The sequence below is a fragment of the Neovison vison genome, chromosome X (assembly GCF_020171115.1).
Source record: "Neovison vison isolate M4711 chromosome X, ASM_NN_V1, whole genome shotgun sequence".
NCBI lineage: Eukaryota > Metazoa > Chordata > Mammalia > Carnivora > Mustelidae > Neogale > Neogale vison.
The window spans coordinates 112481582-112500087 of NC_058105.1; the positions used below are offsets into that span (position 1 = coordinate 112481582).

Genomic DNA, 18506 nt, shown 5'->3' on the forward strand with positions numbered 1-18506 from the left:
GTGGTGACTCGGGATGTATTTTTATTTTTAGGTTTTCCCCCATCCCCAGTTACTTACTACACTATCAGCACCTGCCTCAATAATCAAATACTAAGCTCCTTGAGGGCAAAAATTTGTCTTTGGCTACTTGATAAATGCCAGGTATTTAGAGATGATCAAAAGTTGCTGAATACTGAATGAAACATTAACAACTGGCTTTTTGGAATGAACCTGAGCATAACATACCTAAATACCTTAGGGAGTTTTATATTCTTTAAGAAATTACTATTACAAAAAAAAGAAAAAAGAAATTACTATTGTAACACAGTATGGTACTAAAACGGTGAACTTTATTGAGGACTTTCAAGCATTGAAACCTGAGGAAGTATTTTTCAGTTGAGTTTATCGAAATACTTCAGTTTCCCAGCTGGATCTGGAATTATCTGTTTAAAAAAAAAGCAAATTATTAATTTTTAAAAATTGTTAATTTTTTAAAAAGTAAAATTGACATATAATATCTTACTAGTTTCAGGTATATATCATAGTGATTCAATATTTTTATACATTATGATCCCCATAATAGGTCTAGTTCTCATCTGTCCTAAAGTTATTACAATATTGACTATATTCCTTATGCTATACTTTCCATCTCTGTGATTGATTTATAACTGGAATTTTGTACCTCTTAATCCCCTTCATCTATTTTGTGCTTTCTCAACCCACCTTCCCTCTGGCAACCACCAGTGTTTATATTTAATATTGTTTGATTTTGTTAGTTCATTTGTTTTGTTTTTAGAGACCACACATAAGTGAAATCATATAGTATTTGTCCTTCTCTGACTTATTTCACTTAGCATGGTACCCACTAGACCATCCATGTTGTTGCAAATGAAAAAAGAGTTCATTCATTTTTATGGCCGAGTAATATTCCATCATGTTTATGCACCACATTTTCTTTACTCGTTCATCTCTTGGTGGACACTTGGGTTGCTTTCATATCTTGGCTGTTGTAAATAATGCTGCACTGAACACAGGGGTGCACATAGCTCTTCAAATTGATGTTTGCAAATTATTTAAAAGCCGAAGTACATCGGTAGTAGTCTGATATTGGTTGCCCATCTCTTGACTAAATAAGATAAAGACGATTTTGTGTGCCAAATTACATCATATATATAGGAAAAACTGGATTTGTCCTACCTACTAATCTCACCTATCCCAAAGGCAAATTTTGTTAATAAATTAACATCTGTATTCAAGCATCCCAAAATTTACTTACAGCTCTTCTCTTGGCCACCAGGCTTTCATGACATCTTCAGGTTTGATCTAATTAAGTCAAACACATTAAGAGAGCATGGCTACAGATGTTAATGTATTTTTAAAGTTATCTGCTGATGAAATGTTGGTATGCCACAATAACCTGAAAGGCAGCAGTGTGTTCAAATCGATTTTTATTTATTTAAAAATAATTGACTTACAATATTGTGTTAGTTTCAGGTGTATATCATAGTGATTCAGTATTTGTATACATTATGAAATGTCACCACAGTAAGTCCAGTTACCATCGGTCACCATACAATATTATCGACTATATTCCCTGTGCTGTACTTCTCATCCCCATAACTTACTCGTTTTATAACTGGAAGACTATACCTCTTAAATCTCTTCATGTATTTTGTCTATCCCCCTGGTCCCATCCCCTTTGGCAAACAATATTTGGCAATATTGTTCATCTATTTATACCTCTCTGTATCTATGAGTCTATTTCTGTTTTTTTTTTTAAGGATACATATGTAAGTGAAATCATAGAGTATTTGTCTTTCTCTGACTTATCTCACTTAGGATGATACCCTCTGGGTCTATCCAGGTTGCTGCAGATGGTAAGATTTAATTCTTTTTATGGCTGAGTAGTAGTCTACTGTATATATACTATATCTTCTTTATCCAGTAAATGGATTTTTTTGAGGTCCAGAATGCAACCTTTTCATCTCAAACTACAAAGTAAAAAAATACTAACATATACGGAGTAGTACGTTCAATCACTATTTAGTGAATCAACACTCTGGGGAAAAAAAATGCTCCTTCCTTAACAGGATCACAGCCTTAGAGCCCTATTATATTTTTAAAAAATTTCCAATATGATTTGAGCTCACATTAACTACATTATTTGATAGTTATAGGTAAAGTACATCTGCCCTATACATAAACAGTACTGTTTATGATAGTTCTCTATGCATTTTCTTCAGAATATAATAAATATTACATAATTTTTCAGGGGTCACTTCAAGGAGTATTCTGTCTTTGCCAGTTTATAATCTCTCTGCACTGAAATTCAATTTGCAAATACTTATGGACTAATACGGCACTGTGTGCCAACAGTGTGCTGGGCAGTGGGGCGGGGTACAAGAATAACCACACTCAAGTCCCTGTCTTTGAGACTTGTCCAACCATGTGGGGAAGACGTGTGTGTACACAAGTTTCCGATGCAATGCACAATATGATCATGTATGACACAGGCTATGCCTAAATGGAGGCTGAGATGGCATCAAGGAAGGCCTCAGAGTGGAGGTGACATTTAAGTTAGTCTTGAAAGATGAGTAGAAATTTAGAGAAAGGGGAAGATATTCCAGGCTAAAAACCCAAGTAAAGGCACACATCTGTGAAAAAGCAGGACTTATTTTGGGGAGAAGTGAGTCAAGGGACGTGGAGGGAACACAGTGTGTGTGCGTGTGTAAATTGGACTTGGAGGGAACACAGTGTGCGTGCGTGTGTAAATTGTAGGGAAGATGACCTAGGAGAGATTGGTAGATACAAACAGTGCAAAGGGTTGAAAGCGGTGCCAGGGATCTGGCTTTTGTCACGTGAGTACTGGAGGGCTGCTAAACGGTCCTGGCTTGGAGAGTGGCATGCGGTGGAGAGGAGAGAAGCTGGGGTCAGGGCAACAAATCAGGAGGCCTGTGCAATATACAGGACAGAAGTGAGGCAGATCTATTTTCAAACTCCTCCAAACTAGCTGCTGCCCTCACCATAGTCACCAAAGACTTCGCATTTCCGTTACTTCACTGTATTCCCATTCTCCATGCCACGTGACACTGGTGTCCCTATTCCCTTTCTCATAGCTCGCTCTATTCCTGCCACATGGGCCCTCTTGATGTTTCTTGAACATGCTAAGTTGGTTTCTGGCCTTAGGACCCTGCCCTTGCTTTTCTTTCTGCACTGCTCTATGCTTGACTTGTTCCCTCTTCACTTATGTTTCAACTTAAATGTCATCTTAAAAGTCTTTTCTGACCACTTAATCCTTCACCCCAGGCACTATCCCATCAATTCTCATCAACCTGTTTCTAAAACCATTTGCCACAATCTAAAATTAGAATTAGAATGTAACTCTGATGGTAGGGACCTTGGCTGTGGTATTCACTAATAAATACCATCTTCCTATTGTAAGAGTTTGAATAGTTGCCATACAGCAGGTGGTCAAGAAATGTTTGTTGCAAGTATGCCCACAGCAACAGCAGAATTGTGGGCTGGGGGTGGGGGAAATGGGGAGATGCCAGTCGAAGGGTACAAGCCTTCAGTTTTAAGATGAGTAAGTTCTGAGCATATCATGTACAGCACAGTGACTATAGTTAATAATACGGTTTTGTGTACTTGAAATTTGCTAAAAGAGTAGATCTTAAGTGTTCTCACCACACACAAAAGAATGTAACTGTGTGAGGTGATGGATTTGTTAATTAATTTGACTGTGGTAATTATTTCACAATAGATCAAATCATCACGCTGTTTAGTTTAAGTATCTTTAATTCTGTTTATCTATTTATACCTCAATAAAGCTGACAACAAGAAAAGGAATGCCCAAACACAGTATGTAATTACATATGTGAATTTTTTTGGGTGGGAGAATTCATGGTTTTTTTAACCAGATTCTCAAAGGGATTTGTGGCCCCTCTAAAAGTTAATCAAATGGATAGTCAATATGTTTTCTGAAATGTAAAACATTCATCCTCTAATACCTTTGTAGTCACTTTGTACCTCTTGGAAGCTCTGGCTCTTCTTTCAGTACAAGCATGTGACTGATGTGAGGTTATTCACCACTCTTTGTTGGTTTTGCTACAGCTCTGGGGGAACATCCCCCGACTTTGAAGACCCATCCAGAAATGCCTTCTAAGGCTTCTCAGGCGATGCCTGCAGCTTCTCATTCCTATTTCTATCTGGAAGCCTCACAGTCAATAGCTATAGGCTAACCTAATGATTCATGTGTAAATTTAAAGTACTTAGGGCTTAAAGCACCTTTAATGTCTACCTTCATATCTATCTTTGAGATCTATCAGATCTATGTAGAAGTAAATTAATTTGTACTGTAACTTAACTCTGATCCACAAAGACAAAGCTGTTTTGCAAACTCTTCAAAAACTGGTTCAGAATCAGTGAAATGTTACTTTACCCAATCCCCAATCTGAGTTAGGTTACAGAGTGAATTTCTACCTCTCATTGTCTATGATTAATGGTATTTTTTGTTGATTTGCTAAAGAAGAAAGTCTTGGGAATCTGTATTTTTCTTTTATCGTAAGATAATGATTTCTTCCTCCAATGCTCTAATATTTGTCAGTTTCCTAACTACAGTTTGTATAGAACTGTTGATTTTTAGAATATAAACATGTTATTTAAAAAAAGGTTCAAGCAAGTTTCTGAATTGTATTTTGGCCAGAGACTACTTCAGGGATTGGCTATAAATTATACAGCTTCCCTAAATGAAAGGATATACCTGTTTCAATCTTCCTTCAAGCAATAAAGGAGAGAATCACTTAGCCTCAATGTTAATTAAGCCAGATTTTCTCAAAAGTTTACTACATACAGAAAGGTTTGCTTGTGAGTTTTTTTGGCCCACAATATAGGAAGGAATTCCATACATGATCCCTAAGACTTCTGACTTAATTTTATCAGGTCTCCACTGTTTCTCTGTTTTTTTTAAATGGTATCTCTCTCTTAATACTTGGTTTTAAAATTCACAGCATTAAGTCTCATATTCTGCTTTCTCCAGTTTCAGCTACCCTGTCTACGGTGCAAAGAATGCCTGTACTCTTATGATTTCTGTAGTATGTTCACTTCCTTTACAAAATCAAGGTTCTATTACAAAGAAAGATTATTCTAAGGTTGGCAATTTTTGGCCCCAGCTATCCCGTTGACAGAAAAATCAGTTTGACTTACGGTTTCACTACCAGGTTTCCAACCAGCAGGACAGACTGAAAGGAACAAAATTGGCAAAAAGTTTAAAAACAGATTTCAGTTCTCTTTAGCAACTCTTGGTTTTTCTTTTTCCAGAATGAAACTGAAAAGAGCCTATAACAATGAGAACATTTCTAGGTCACTGAACACTTGACTACTGTTCAGTTGCCTGCTTGCACCAAGAATTCCAGTCATGGAGTTCATCAGCAGGCAGCTAACCTATGTCAATGGTTGCCAATTACATTTAGTTACATTTACAATAGAAGAAACCAAGTTGAGTGTCCGCCTAATAAAGTTGGAAGGTTCGGGAATCTGGTGAATTGACAGGTCAGGGCATGGCAAAAACTTCTCTGAGTTTAATGTAAACTTCCAGTATAAGCGTATCTTCTGATTTCTGCAGTACTGTGTACTGACGCCACAGTTTGCTGTCTGTCAAGTAAGAGTTTAAAATTGCTAGGAGAGTGGCGTTTCCCTTTTATTTAGAATGAACCCTTACTCAGGCACTGAGTTATACTTTTGAAAGAAATATATATGTTCTGTTTTAGCAAAATCTGACCTTTTCCATTTAGCTACTGAAAGAAGCTGGAGTGAAAGGATGAACTGATAGATTACTAGTGTGATAAGGAACAGCTTTGAGGGAAAAAGCTAAGTCAAATAATGTACATATGCAAATAAAACCTGCATGACTAAATATTGCCAGACTGGCACATTTTAAGTTTACAGAAACACAATTTCAAAAACCAGAGTAGCAGAAACTTTTCTCTGTGGACTGTGCAAATAATGACTATTTTTGCATCTTATTCTGTAAGTAGAATATATTAGTGATACTTTGTTAAAAGCACTTTAAGTAATAACTGGTTCTGCTAAGAAGATCAGGTAATAGTCTGAAAATAATTAGAGGACTTTGGAACCACCCAAATTACTTTTTGACTAAGAACCCAAATTAATCATGCAATCATCTCTCAAATGAAAAAAATCAAAAGGCTAAGATGCTTAGAAGGAAAGGGTACCTTCTCCATGTTTGTCAGTATACTGGAATGCTTGAACCAAACGCAGTGTCTCATCCACTGATCTACCGACAGGAAGGTCATTCAGAGTAATCTGCCTTAGGATTCCTTTGTCATCGATAATGAAGAGACCCCTGTAAAATACAAGAGTGGTACAGTTGAAGTCATTTCATCTCAATTAAGACAAACATTCGTTAACCTGATCCCTGTGCCATCCACACAGAAGGATGTTCCACAGAAACAACAACACACTACCTACCTGCTTGACTGGTATACACACATATGCAAACATACCCATGCTTATCTGCTGTATAATTTGGGAATATCATTGTCAAATGGTAGCTTTAAAAATTTGTTTTTGTGTAAGCAATGTACTGTTATATTTCTATTTAAATCTTTATGAGGACTAGGTTTGGGATTTTACTGCACTATTATTGAATTATGAATCTACATAGTAAAGTCTTCCTCTGGGTGAAGGAGTGATCTGTCTTCTCACTGGCTGTTTAGAACTCTTTGTATTTCCTTTTCCAGAGGTGGAAAAGGCAAAATTCTCAATATAAGCAAAGTTACCTTTCCCTCTAAATATGTGTATGTGTGATTCACTTTTTTGGCCTAGGGAATAATGGAATAGTTTAATCGAAAAGACCTGCTATTGAGATGGAATGGCATTGCAAGAGTTAAAGCAGACCAGAGAAAAATGAAAATTTCCAAAGGACTTTACCATCTTTATTTCAGTCAATATGGATTTCAACCCAATACTTGGTTTAGAAAAAGATTTCAGGGACTAGGGCTAATTGCTTGAGTACAAGTATTATACATAATAATGAGATCTATTTTTAATAGAGATACATGGAATTACTTATCTATTACATGAAATTTTGTTTTATAGTCATATTAAACATTACTAAAATATTCCTGCTTATCTTACAATATATTTTTTTAATGAGCACCATGATGTCTGAACTAACTAGCGCTCCCTCTCCTTGGACTAGGTCAACGTGGCCAAACTCAGGCAAAACTGTTAACTATTATTCCTATGGGTGTTCTTTCATGTAGCTACTTTTACAGTAGAAAATGGTTGTTAATGGTGATGAAGTCTGTTCTCAAGTAAGTGAGTCTGTTGTGACAATTTGAACTTACTTTGGTAACACACATCATACCATCACATACCAAACAAAAACAAATATGCCTTGGGTGCCTGGGTGCCTCAGGTGGTTAAACAGCTGACCTTTGATTTCAGCTCAGGTCATGACCTCGGGGTTACCTGGTTTTACTTGGTTAATGCTCAAATAATTAAAAACTGTAAAATAGCTTCAGTTTTTATAGTGGCATATTTACTCTTTGGTAATTAACGTAAGTCATAAACTCTATGAAAGGAGAAAAGATTAAAGAGTTAGCAAGTACAAAAAAAAAGAAACTATTGGTAGTGACACCTGATACAATATGAATGAACCTTGAAAACATTATGCTAAGTGAAAAGGTTCATCATAAAAAAGCATATATTGTAGGATTCCATTTAAATGAAATGTCCAGAATAGGCAACCAGAGAGACATGAAGTAGATAAGTTGGTTGCCCAGGGCAAGGGTATGGCGATTGTAGGAGGAAGAGTAACTGCTATGGGTATGGGGTTTCTTTTTAGAGTAATGAAAATACTCTAAGACTGATTGTGGTGATGGCTACACAATTCTCAGGCTATACTAGAACCCACTGAATTGTATGGTTTAAATGGGTAAGTTGTATGTGAATTATATCTCAATAAAGCTGTTATTAAAAAACATAGGATTATAAAATACTGGACCTTCACATAAAACATTCTAAAAAAGAAACAATTAGCACTGTAAAGCAAATTGATAATATAATTATAACAAAATTATGATTCTTTTAAGTTAAAGTTTTCCTTTTATTAAAGACTTCTAATGGCACTTCCTTAATTTGTCCCAATCCCCAAGGCACAAGTTTGCTAAATACTAGGATATCTGTATTTAGAAAAACCATTATTGGAGTCATTTTAGAAAAGAGGAAAAAGAAACAGGCAAGGAATTTGGGTACTGGGTTCAAGTGTGGGCTCTGCCATTAACTGATTATATAACTTTGGCTAAATTCATGGAATTCTATGAATCTGTTTATCTGTAAAATGACAGGGTTGGTCAAAGACCTCTAAATAATCTTCCAGCTTTAACAGATTCCAATACTCACTTAATTTTAGTAGAGCACTCACCAATTATTTTAAACAGTATCTACATTTATGCAAATAGAGCAAATAATTCTTCTTGATCAAACCTTGTATCTTTTAACTCCATTTCAGGGAGGATTACAAATAATATTTGGATTTGTCATAATATAAAACCTGTGGAAGGTACCTAAGGGTATGGCCTGAGTCCTCCAGATAAACACCATAGTCCTTTGAGATTTGATGGGTCAGATCTGAAAGAAGTGGAATCCTTATTGGCCCGAGTCCTCCTTGTCTGCGAGGGGTATTAATCCTGTAACACACAAAACATTACCACTCAGAAAGAAGTAAATGTATGGATCCAAACAGCACTATTAGTCTCCGTCACACACATATGAATGAACACAAAACACACACATTCTTTCTCTAACAAAAAACAAGCTAATACATATTTTATTTTTCCCCTTTACTCCAGACTTTGTATATTCATTTCCTTTAAATAAATATGGAGATACTTATCACATTTTTAAAGTATTTACATGCTGTATTTTGCCAACCTCTATTGCTAGACATTTAAACTATTTCCATTTTTCTTTTGCTTTTATCAACACCACTGGAAACATCGATGTATTCTCAACTTTGCATACTTATTTGATTAATTCCTAGAAGAACTGATGGATCAAAGGATATGCACTGTCATAAACATAGAGTTGTGATCACAAGACCAAGCTTGAGAGATAGAATACAACTGGATGATACTTTAATATTCTGAGACAAAGGAATGCAAAGTCCACTTGAAGCAGGGAAGGAAGTTAGGTATAATCTCAGACACATCGGTCTTCAGATTGAAGCATTTTTACTTGAAACCAGGGAATGTGGGTGTCCTAGTGGGACAGAGCAGCTAGCAAACAAGGAAATACTGCTCCAGATGTCTGCAGCCCCAGTTCTGATATCCAAGTAGAAATCTCTGGTTGATATGTAACCCGTCCAGCTCAGAATGTATCTCCCCAAACTTCTTGAGAGGATATAACTTTTTCCCTAGTGGATTTATGTTGTAATCCTACAAAGATTTAGAATTACTCATAGAAGTAACAAAGCAAATTAACTCATTGTTTTCACTTTGTGATTCTAATTTAAAATGTATAATGTGAAATTTTATTTAGTTTATAAATAATAAGGAAATATTTTTAAAGGACTTAAGGCATGCCATATTTGTCTATTAGATTTGCAAGAATTACTTAAGTTCTTGGAAGTTTTATCTGAAAATTGAGATAGTTAAAGGAAATCAAATAAATATATAACTGCATTTAAAAATACTTGAGAAAATTAATTACTTAAGAGAACATAAATTGTAGATCCTTACCAGTTAAAATTGTTTATATATATATATAATTGTAAATGGATTAAGTAGTTTTGAATTTGTTATTTTAATGAAATGAATATTGTAAAACTAAGATAATTCTAAACCATCTTTATTGTGCATAAAATCTTTTTTTTTATTTTTTATTTATTTATTTTTTTATTTTTAAAGATTTTATTTATTTATTTGACAGAGAGAGATCACAAGTAGGCAGAGAGACAGGCAGAGAGAGAGAGAGAGAGAGAGGAAAGCAGGCTCTCCGCTCAGCAGAGAGCCAGATGCGGGACTCGATCCCAGGACCCTGGGATCATGACCTAAGCCGAAGGCAGCGGCTTAACCCACTGAGCCACCCAGGCGCCCCTGTGCATAAAATCTTATGCACAGAATTGTGGACATGAAAAATTCACATCAACACACACATTTAAGATTTTGAAACATACTGCTCTTCAGAATGCTTAACCAACTGTATGTGTGAGAAGACCATTTCTTCAGACCTTTGTCATCACTGGATGAAATTTTTCAATATTTGAAATCTTCGCCAATCAGACAGGGAAAAGATGGTGTCTCTTGTCATTTTATTTTATTTTATTTTATTTTTTTCTTGTCATTTTAATTTGCAGTTCTTGGCAATTATTCAGGTGAAACATCTTTTCTTGTTTAATGAGTTTAAAAAACATTCAGAAATTAAGAAAATCAATGTGTCTTGAAAAATAATTATAAAAGCTATTTTGAGTTTGACTTAATACTAGACAACTATGTAACAGAGAAATGGAATTTTAAAGAATTTTTTCCCTTCAGATTAAGGCTACCCAATTTATCATAATGAAGTAATCATACATACATGTATCAACACCACTGGAAACATCGACAACTCAGTGGTGTTTGTTATGGCTATTATGTCTCTTGCAATGAGCTTTTTCCCAAGTTAGAAATGTCCTATAAAAATCCTTAAGCATTTTTGCCATAACTTCATTGAACTGGTAGCTCTCAGATATATCTCTTCCCAACTGTCTGATAACTACATTCTAAAGCGCCAGATTGGCTCAGTTGGTAGAGCACACAAGTCTTAATCTTAGGGTCAAGAGTTCAAGCCTCACATTGGGTGTGAAGCCTACTTAAAATAAAACTTAAAAAACCCCTATATTCCTATCACAATGAGAGTTGTTTGCTTATAATCAAAAAGTGAATCCATTCTTTTTCCTATAAATGCTTAAGTGTAAAGATACAGACCAGGCCAAGTGGGTAAACTGTGAATCCACAGAGCATGCTACCACTTCAGCATTTATAGATCTGAATTCTTCAATCCTGTCACCAAAGGCGATGATTTCAGTTGGACACACGAAAGTGCTGAAAGTTAAAAAAAAATTTTAGTATTCTCAAAATATGCATATGCTTGAAGTTTCAAATGACTTAGTTTTTACAAACACCTTTATAACACCTATATAATATGCATATATAAAAATGCATATTAAGAACAATTATATATATGAGTATTGTCACGATGTAGCTGTCTAGACGATTTGATCAAATATAATTTAATTAAAAATGTATATTACAGAGTTCACAATTACATCTCAATAAATGTTTATTTTTATAACTTAATGGATCCGTGGTCAACCAATGTTCCCTTCTCCATTATATAACAATGCTTTATATTTATATAGTGCTTTACAGCTTCCAAAGGATCTACACAAATCTTCCATCATACCACTCCTTTTTTATATTTCTATACCACCCCTATGAGCTAGATGCACTGATCTTTATTTCAGAGATAAGAAAATGCTCTTCCATCCTCCTTCCCTTTCTTGATAAGGTCCTCTTCTACCTTGTCTCCCAGTCCTGTTGTCAGAAGGGCATGTTTAGAGAATATTACCTTAGGGTGGTATTTTCTGAACCATCACAGGGACTCCTTAAGCCGCTTTATGGAATTCTAACAAATGTTTTAAACAAGTGGAGTAAAAAATACAAGAATACTTTATATACAGGAAGGTTAAGACATGAAACATATGTGTACATACACATGCATATCTATGTGTGTTTGTGTTCAGGAGTGATACTAAAAATATTGAACAATCTTAACTCGAAGTTGGCTTTACCTCTGGAGGTTTCTGAAAAGGACCAGGTGAGAGGGGCAACTTGGGGAGGAGGTTGGGAAATTGGCTATTTACTATTTCGTATGGAAGTGTTTCAGGATTTTAATGATCATGGCTGTACTGGTGCTTACAGACTGAATGATACCCTGTATGTATATTGAGTGGCAATAAAAAGTGGTTTTGTACTGTGTACAGGTCATGGTCAAGAAAGTCAGAAGAACACAGACTTAGGGGACAAATTCCTCTTGCAGCCCAATACAGGCTTTTTGAAGGTTTCAGTGGTTCAAATGTAGGACTGCCACATGCACGCAGACAGTTCTAATCTTAGATTATATCCCTGGAAACCTGGGCTACAATATGTATTTTCAATAGTTTTCCCAAGGTAGGAATGGTTGGCCCCTGCGTGCCTTCCTATTATTCCAACAAATGCTAGTTAGAGACATATTTATCCAACTTCTTAGTGAAGACAGAAAAAAAGTTCTAGTAGAACACTAAAGGGTGGGCGCCTGGGTGGCTCAGTGGGTTAAAGCCTCTGCCTTTGGCTCAGGTCATAGTCCCAGGGTCCTGGGATTGAGCCCTGATTCAGGCTCTCTGCTCTGCAGGGAGTCTGCTTCCTCCTCTCTCTCTGCCTGCCTCTCTGCCTACTTGTGATCTCTGTCTGTCAAATAAATAAATAAAATCTGTTAAAAAAAAAAACTAAAGGGTTACATTTTTTACTTTCACACATGCAGACGGTGGCAAATGCCTCAGAACTCTTCCTTTCTAACCAGGCCCAATCTGGCATCTCAGAGAAACAAAGAAGTAATCTTAGCTTCTTGCCCCAGGAGGCCATTGGTGACATCATTCTTTAGATATGTCTTATTCATTATGGAGTTTAAAGTAATAGTCGGGGAAACAGGATATTTGTCTGCTATATTAGACCAATCTCAAAACTCATGTTTAGCATCCTGTATATTTAAAAGATGTTAAAGTTTTGATTTTATAACATGAATTTAGAAGGCCTATCATTTTTTAATATTAAAATTTGCACTTCTTGTTTCTATTAGAAATTAAGTTATATCATACATTTCAGCTTGTCAGGCCACAGTACAAGTGGATTAGAAAGATGGAAGTTCTTGCTAATTTAAAAGATTATGTACTATCCACATTTATGACTTGGTTTACTCTCAATGAACTAATTTTTCTGAGAATTTTTCCTATTTGGATGAGAGTAGGGGTTAGCAAACTTCAGTCCCATAGGCCAAATCCAGCCTATCTTATTTTTTGTAAATAAACTTTCAATAGAAAACAATACTCATTCATTTGTGTATAGTCTCTGGCTGTTTTTGTGCTACAGTGGCAAAGCTGAATAGTTGCAACAGAGATCACAAGGCAAAAAAATATTTACTATGTGGCCCTGTATAGAAAAAGTTTGCTCACCTCTGGCCCTGAGACAATCTATAGAGATGAGCTTAAGTATACTCTTCTGTAAGTTTAAGGTTTTATTTACACAGTTCTAGGACAGTCCTAATGGAAAAAAGACCTTAATATACAGTGGCAAAATAGAAGAAAGTTCTCTTTTTTATAGCCAAAAAATATATTCAAATAGAAAATAAATAAAAGTCAGGATAAGTCTCTTTTTGTTATCTTTTCACCTCCATGGAATTTGAAGAACACTCCGGATAAAACTATATCCTCGAAAAAACTAAAGCTGCAAGAGTATTTATTTGAGTCAACTTTTTATCTGAAGTGCTATCTGAGTTAAAGGGAAAATTCCCCCCAACAAGCATAATTTATATAAATAGGCATTATTTCTTAAGCATATGCGGTATTTTCAGGAAAATGTTCAAACCAAAGAAAAGCAATAGATGCAGCAAATAATAAAAGTGTAAAGAGCTAATTTTCTAGTTAAGAGAGAGAAATAGATTTGTGGCCTAAGTCTTGCTATTAAGTGCTTTCTAAAATATCCATTGTCTTGCCTTAGCAGGTATAGCTTAATATAATTGTAGCCTTCCTTTCTTTGATGATGACATTACAAAACGATTACGTAGATTTAAGTATAAGGCATTGGGGACAATGGGTTTTGGTTCTGAAATATATGGTAGATGTTACCTTCTTGAAAAAATTCGTATCAGCTTGTCTTTTAGGAACCAAGAACTAAATAAAATAATTTGTACTTGATGTTCTTGAATAATGATTGATAATGACTGTCGACGTTTTAGGACCTGTACATGTATTACTCACAAATCAAGTGGGTAGAAGAAAAAAACCAGGTATTTCCCACGGTAATCAGTCAACTTGAGCTCCTTGAATTCTCCATTTATCACAGCTGTTCCTTCCCAATAAGGTGCTGGCTTGGAAACTAAGAAAGAGAAATATGTGATGTTCTACAACTGAGAAAATTGGATGACAGAAAGACATCTTCAGGAAATCACTAAAAATTAAGGATTCTACACCTTTGCATCTCTTCAGCAATCTGGTGAAACTTAGGGACTTTTTCTATGGATAGTGTTACTGAATGCATAAAACAAAATATATAGAAATACAAAGGGAGCCAAGTATATTAAAATGTAATTATCAAAGTAATAGAAAAAAACCTGGTGATAATAGTAATACCTTTGCCCTTTTATTAACACTTTCAGACTTCAAGATCTATGAAGTGCCTGGGTTACTAAGTTGAGCAGCTGATTGTTGATTTTGGCTGAGGTCATGATCTCTGGGCTTGAGGGTGTGAGACGGAGCCCTGGTGAAGCCCCACTCACTTCTCTCATGCTTCGTCCTGAGTGAGTCTGCTTGTCCCTCTTCCTCTGACCCTGCAGGCAAGCACGTGAGTGCGTGCGTGCTCTTACCATCTTTCTCAAATAAATACATAAAATCTTTAAAACTGCAAGATCTAGCAGTGGTCTAGTAACTGTCCATGACAGTGATGAGTGTAAATTTTGTTGCAGGATACCTGCAATTACGTGGCATAAAAATATCTGTGATTCTCTTGGCAATATGTATAATCAAGTACTGCTGAAGCTAGTGTGATTTGTTGCTGATGTTCATAATGGAAGGAAATTCTAAATTTCAGTTGTAGATTAGTGAAAATAAAGATTTTGTTTTTCTATGCATGCTCACAGACCCCTCTACATTCCATCCTTGCACTAAATCCTACTGGATACGTCACTACAGCCCCTCCAAGTTAATGAACTTCCTACAGTTCAAATAATTAAGATTTTCCTTCCTCTTTCTAATGACAGTCTTTTAGATGTACTCATTTAAATGTTTGTCCAGTTTCTCACATTCACACAGAAGACCTGCTCAAGGAGTAGGCAATCTGCAAATGTCAGGTGAGAAGTTTAAAATCCCAGACCATGGGATTATTTTCCCGAGGGCTCTGAAAGAGGAGACCCCTTTGAACAGGTTTCAAGTGACCTGATGGAAACTGAATGGTTCATGCTGCTCTCTTGTATGGGCATGCTGTAATTCTAGCCAACATGCTTTCATTATAATGTAGCTTGATCTTCCGTTAACACGTTCACATAGCACTTAACTTTCAGAGTCTACATATATTGAAGCCAACACCCAATTCCAAATTTAAGGTTCCTAGAAAGTAAGGTTTACAACAGCTAGCATTTTTGACCATTGTGAGAATAAAGACAAAGTTAAGATGAATTTTTTCTGTGAAGCTAATATATAACACATGATTATGTATCTTGAGCCAGCAGCCTGCCTCTTATAAATATTCTGATCTAATTAGGTAAAGGCCATGAGGGAGAATTGGACAGAGGGGAACTGAACTATATACGCTTTATATACATTACTGAAAATGCTACTCAAGTGTGAGGTTATAATTGTAATGATCTGTTAAAATGGCACTCCTTAGTGATTTTAGCATATAGGAAATACCAACTCTGAAAAACAATTTTTTTTCTGAAAATTGTGATTTTGGAAATTTGGGGTTTTTGACTTAAGAACTGCAGTGTTCTAATAGTTTTTTGATGGCATCTTTAGGGTTTTCTATATATAGATTTATGTTACCTGCAAATACTGAAAGTGTTATTCAAAGAAAAAAACCTCATCAATTATAAGGTAAAAAGACTGCAATTACTTTACTAAGATCTATAAAGTAACCCCTTGCATCTGTTAAAAAATAACAACTGTCCCAAATATAAATAGCAGAGTTAACAAAGATTCTGGCAAATGCAGAGCAATAAAGAAGAATGTTTAAATCCCTTCTTCCCGTATCTGCCCCTCCCATCAATATAACTACTGTTAACATTTTGAGGTCTTTCCTTTCATTCTTTCTTAAACACAGAAATTTGGATCATGTTGCACCCATTTTTAAAAAGGGAACAGTAATGAGAACTGAGTAATATATGGAACTGTTAAATCGCTGTATTGTATGCCTGAAACTAATGCAACACTGTTTGTTAACTACACTGGAATTAAAACTGAAAAAAAGGGGGGGAAAGAGTAAATCATGAACAGTTATTCATGTTACTAAAATTTGTTTAAAATTTAATGGTTCTGTAATATTCCATTTTATGAATAAAAGTCCTCATATCTTTAATTCTAGATAAGCCTACATGTGACACAGAAATGCAGCAGATATCTAAACTTTGAAAATGTTTGCTGGTTAAGGGAAATCTATCTATTATTACTTTTTTTTGCTTCCATGAGCAGACTTGGATGGAAATTGTTTCTTATGGGATATTTATGTCATGCCAGTAAATACTTAACTGGCTGCCATATTTCAAAATATCTTCCCAAGTCAAGGAAAAGCAACGGGACTTGGAAATACTATGATTTTAAAAGTGCAAGACTGGCTCTTTAAAAACAAAAATCCAAGAGTAACTTCCAGTTAACTTTCAGTAGGAAAGAACTGCCAAAGTGTAAGGAGGCAAAACAGTTTTTCTCATTTATCACTCCCATTCCATCCTAAGTTATAACAACATCCTGTTTAACACTGGGGATTCATAATTTTGAGGTATTACTTTTGTTACTGAATACAAACAGGGAACATGCTGCAATTGAACCAAATATGTATCTATAGAATGCAAAATGATCCATAGGAAAAGCTGATTATTTAAAAGTAAGCAAAGTGGTAATGGTTATCCTTTGGTCCCTGGCCACTTCTTTTTGGCCAATCTTAACATCCAGATGCAGGAGGCCACAACTTTCTCAGTATCTAGTCCAACGTGTCCTTCCTGAAAGTGGCCATTAGCTGTGTACACTGGACAGAAATGCAAATAACCAAAGGCCAAATTGGCAGGAGTAAAATTTGCCACAAGGTTTATCATCAACCCAAATGCATGACTTCTAACCTCTCCCCCTCCCCCCCATTTTCTTACAAGGAGCATCGCAAGTACACCCTGTAAGAAGTTCTTCATTTTTGAGAAACACAAAGAATACCCATTAACTATACAGATTTTGGGGAAGGTGGCTTCTAATAGCCTTTATCAGAAGCAACAACAAAAGAAAGAAAAATGAAAGGTTTGCCCTCCGGAGCATTTTGGTTAGCCACTTTCCTGTTTAATTCAACTTTCTGTGAAACATTATTCAACTTTTTCAATGTATTCTTCCCTGTAATTGTACTTGAAAATAGAGGCGATGTGCTGCAGGTACTTTTTGATATCTGAGGAAGTGTTTCAGTTTGCACAACATCCTGGTGCTTACAAACTCGGGGCCGGGGCCACCCTCTTACCCTCATCTGCGGTTTTGCGGTAACCACTACTTCTTCCAAAATCGGATTCGTGGAACCCATCCTTTTCTTCACAGCTGGAACCCCTCTCTATCTCCCTACCCCCACCCCCAGGCAGGCCGGGCCAAGGGCCTAAGGCCGCCCACAGGGTGCCGCCCAAGCCAGGCCCCCAGGTACTACCAGGGTACACGTGTCTCCCGCCCTCGCCACCTCCCGCCTCCCTCTGCCAGCCCCCACCCTCCCTCTTGGCGGGGCACCACCTACTCTTGGCTTTGCTGAGGTGCAGGGAGTGGTCGCCGACTGAAACCCGGGACGCCTCCCCTGGGTACACTTGTCCACCCGCGTAGAAGTGGCACTCCTCTTCGCGGGTTCGGGGCCTCTCTTCTGCCTCCCAGCCTCGCTGAGCTCCGGCGGGCAGCAAGAAGAGCAGCAGCGGCAGCAGCAGCAGCCTTCGGCTCCGGCCACAGGCCGGAGTCGTCGCGGCTAGCGGCTGCAGCGGCGCCTCCATGACCACGCGACTGCAAACACAAGTCCCTTGTCGCGAGCGCGACTTCTCCCGCCGTCAGGGAGCTACAACCGCGCGCCCGATGCCCGCGTGAGCCTGGGCGCGGCCTCGCGAGACCTACTCCGCCCCCACCCCGCCCCGGCCCCCGCCTCGTTCCCGGCTCCACCCTCCTCCCCCTTTCCCCGCCACGTGGGCTGCAGCCCCGCCTGCTCGCCCGCGGCCGGACTTTGCGCCTGCGCCCTGGGCGGACCAGGGCCGCGGAGTTTAGCCCAACTCTGGGAGCGGAAGCTGCTCAGTGGCTTTGCGCGAGTGGTCAGAAGCGCCCCCACCCGCCCTAGTTTGAGGTATCCTTCTACGCCTATCTCTTCCACAAAGCCTCACCACCGCACGTCAGCCCCGAAGTGAAACTGACCTAGCTGCTTGAATTTTTGTACTTCTCTCAGTTTTTCCTCAAAGCGGCATGTGTGAAAAGTGCCGGGACTACTTGCTCAAGCTATAGCCCTTTT

General features: G+C 37.3%; 1 protein-coding gene across 2 annotated transcripts; it reads right to left on the reverse strand.

Annotated features, from left to right (window-relative positions):
- Window positions 1-309: 309 nt before the first annotated feature.
- On the reverse strand, window positions 310-18097 carry PRDX4 (peroxiredoxin 4). Of its 2 annotated transcripts, XM_044234915.1 has the most exons (8): window positions 17760-18097; window positions 14054-14171; window positions 10968-11084; window positions 8568-8690; window positions 6210-6340; window positions 5182-5216; window positions 1256-1302; window positions 310-422 (listed from the first exon to the last, which is right to left on the reverse strand). In XM_044234915.1, exons 1-8 carry the CDS (start codon window positions 18001-18003, stop codon window positions 419-421), a joined length of 819 nt encoding a protein of 272 aa, XP_044090850.1. In that variant the 5' UTR covers window positions 18004-18097; the 3' UTR covers window positions 310-418. The 2 variants fall into 2 exon arrangements, with proteins under 2 accessions (XP_044090850.1, XP_044090849.1); XM_044234914.1 differs by lacking the exon at window positions 1256-1302.
- Window positions 18098-18506: the final 409 nt, after the last annotated feature.

Excerpts from the sequence above, each read along its gene's own strand:
- PRDX4 (XM_044234914.1), bottom strand. The coding sequence starts at position 18,003 with ATGGAGGCGCCGCTGCAGCCGCTAGCCGCGACGACTCCGGCCTGTGGC. Across the intron at positions 8,691-10,967 it reads CAGTTTACCCACTTGGCCTG|GATTAATACCCCTCGCAGAC; the intron begins GTCTGTATCTTT and ends TGTGTGTTACAG. Across the intron at positions 6,341-8,567 it reads GACTCAGGCCATACCCTTAG|GGGTCTCTTCATTATCGATG; the intron begins GTACCTTCCACA and ends TGTATTTTACAG.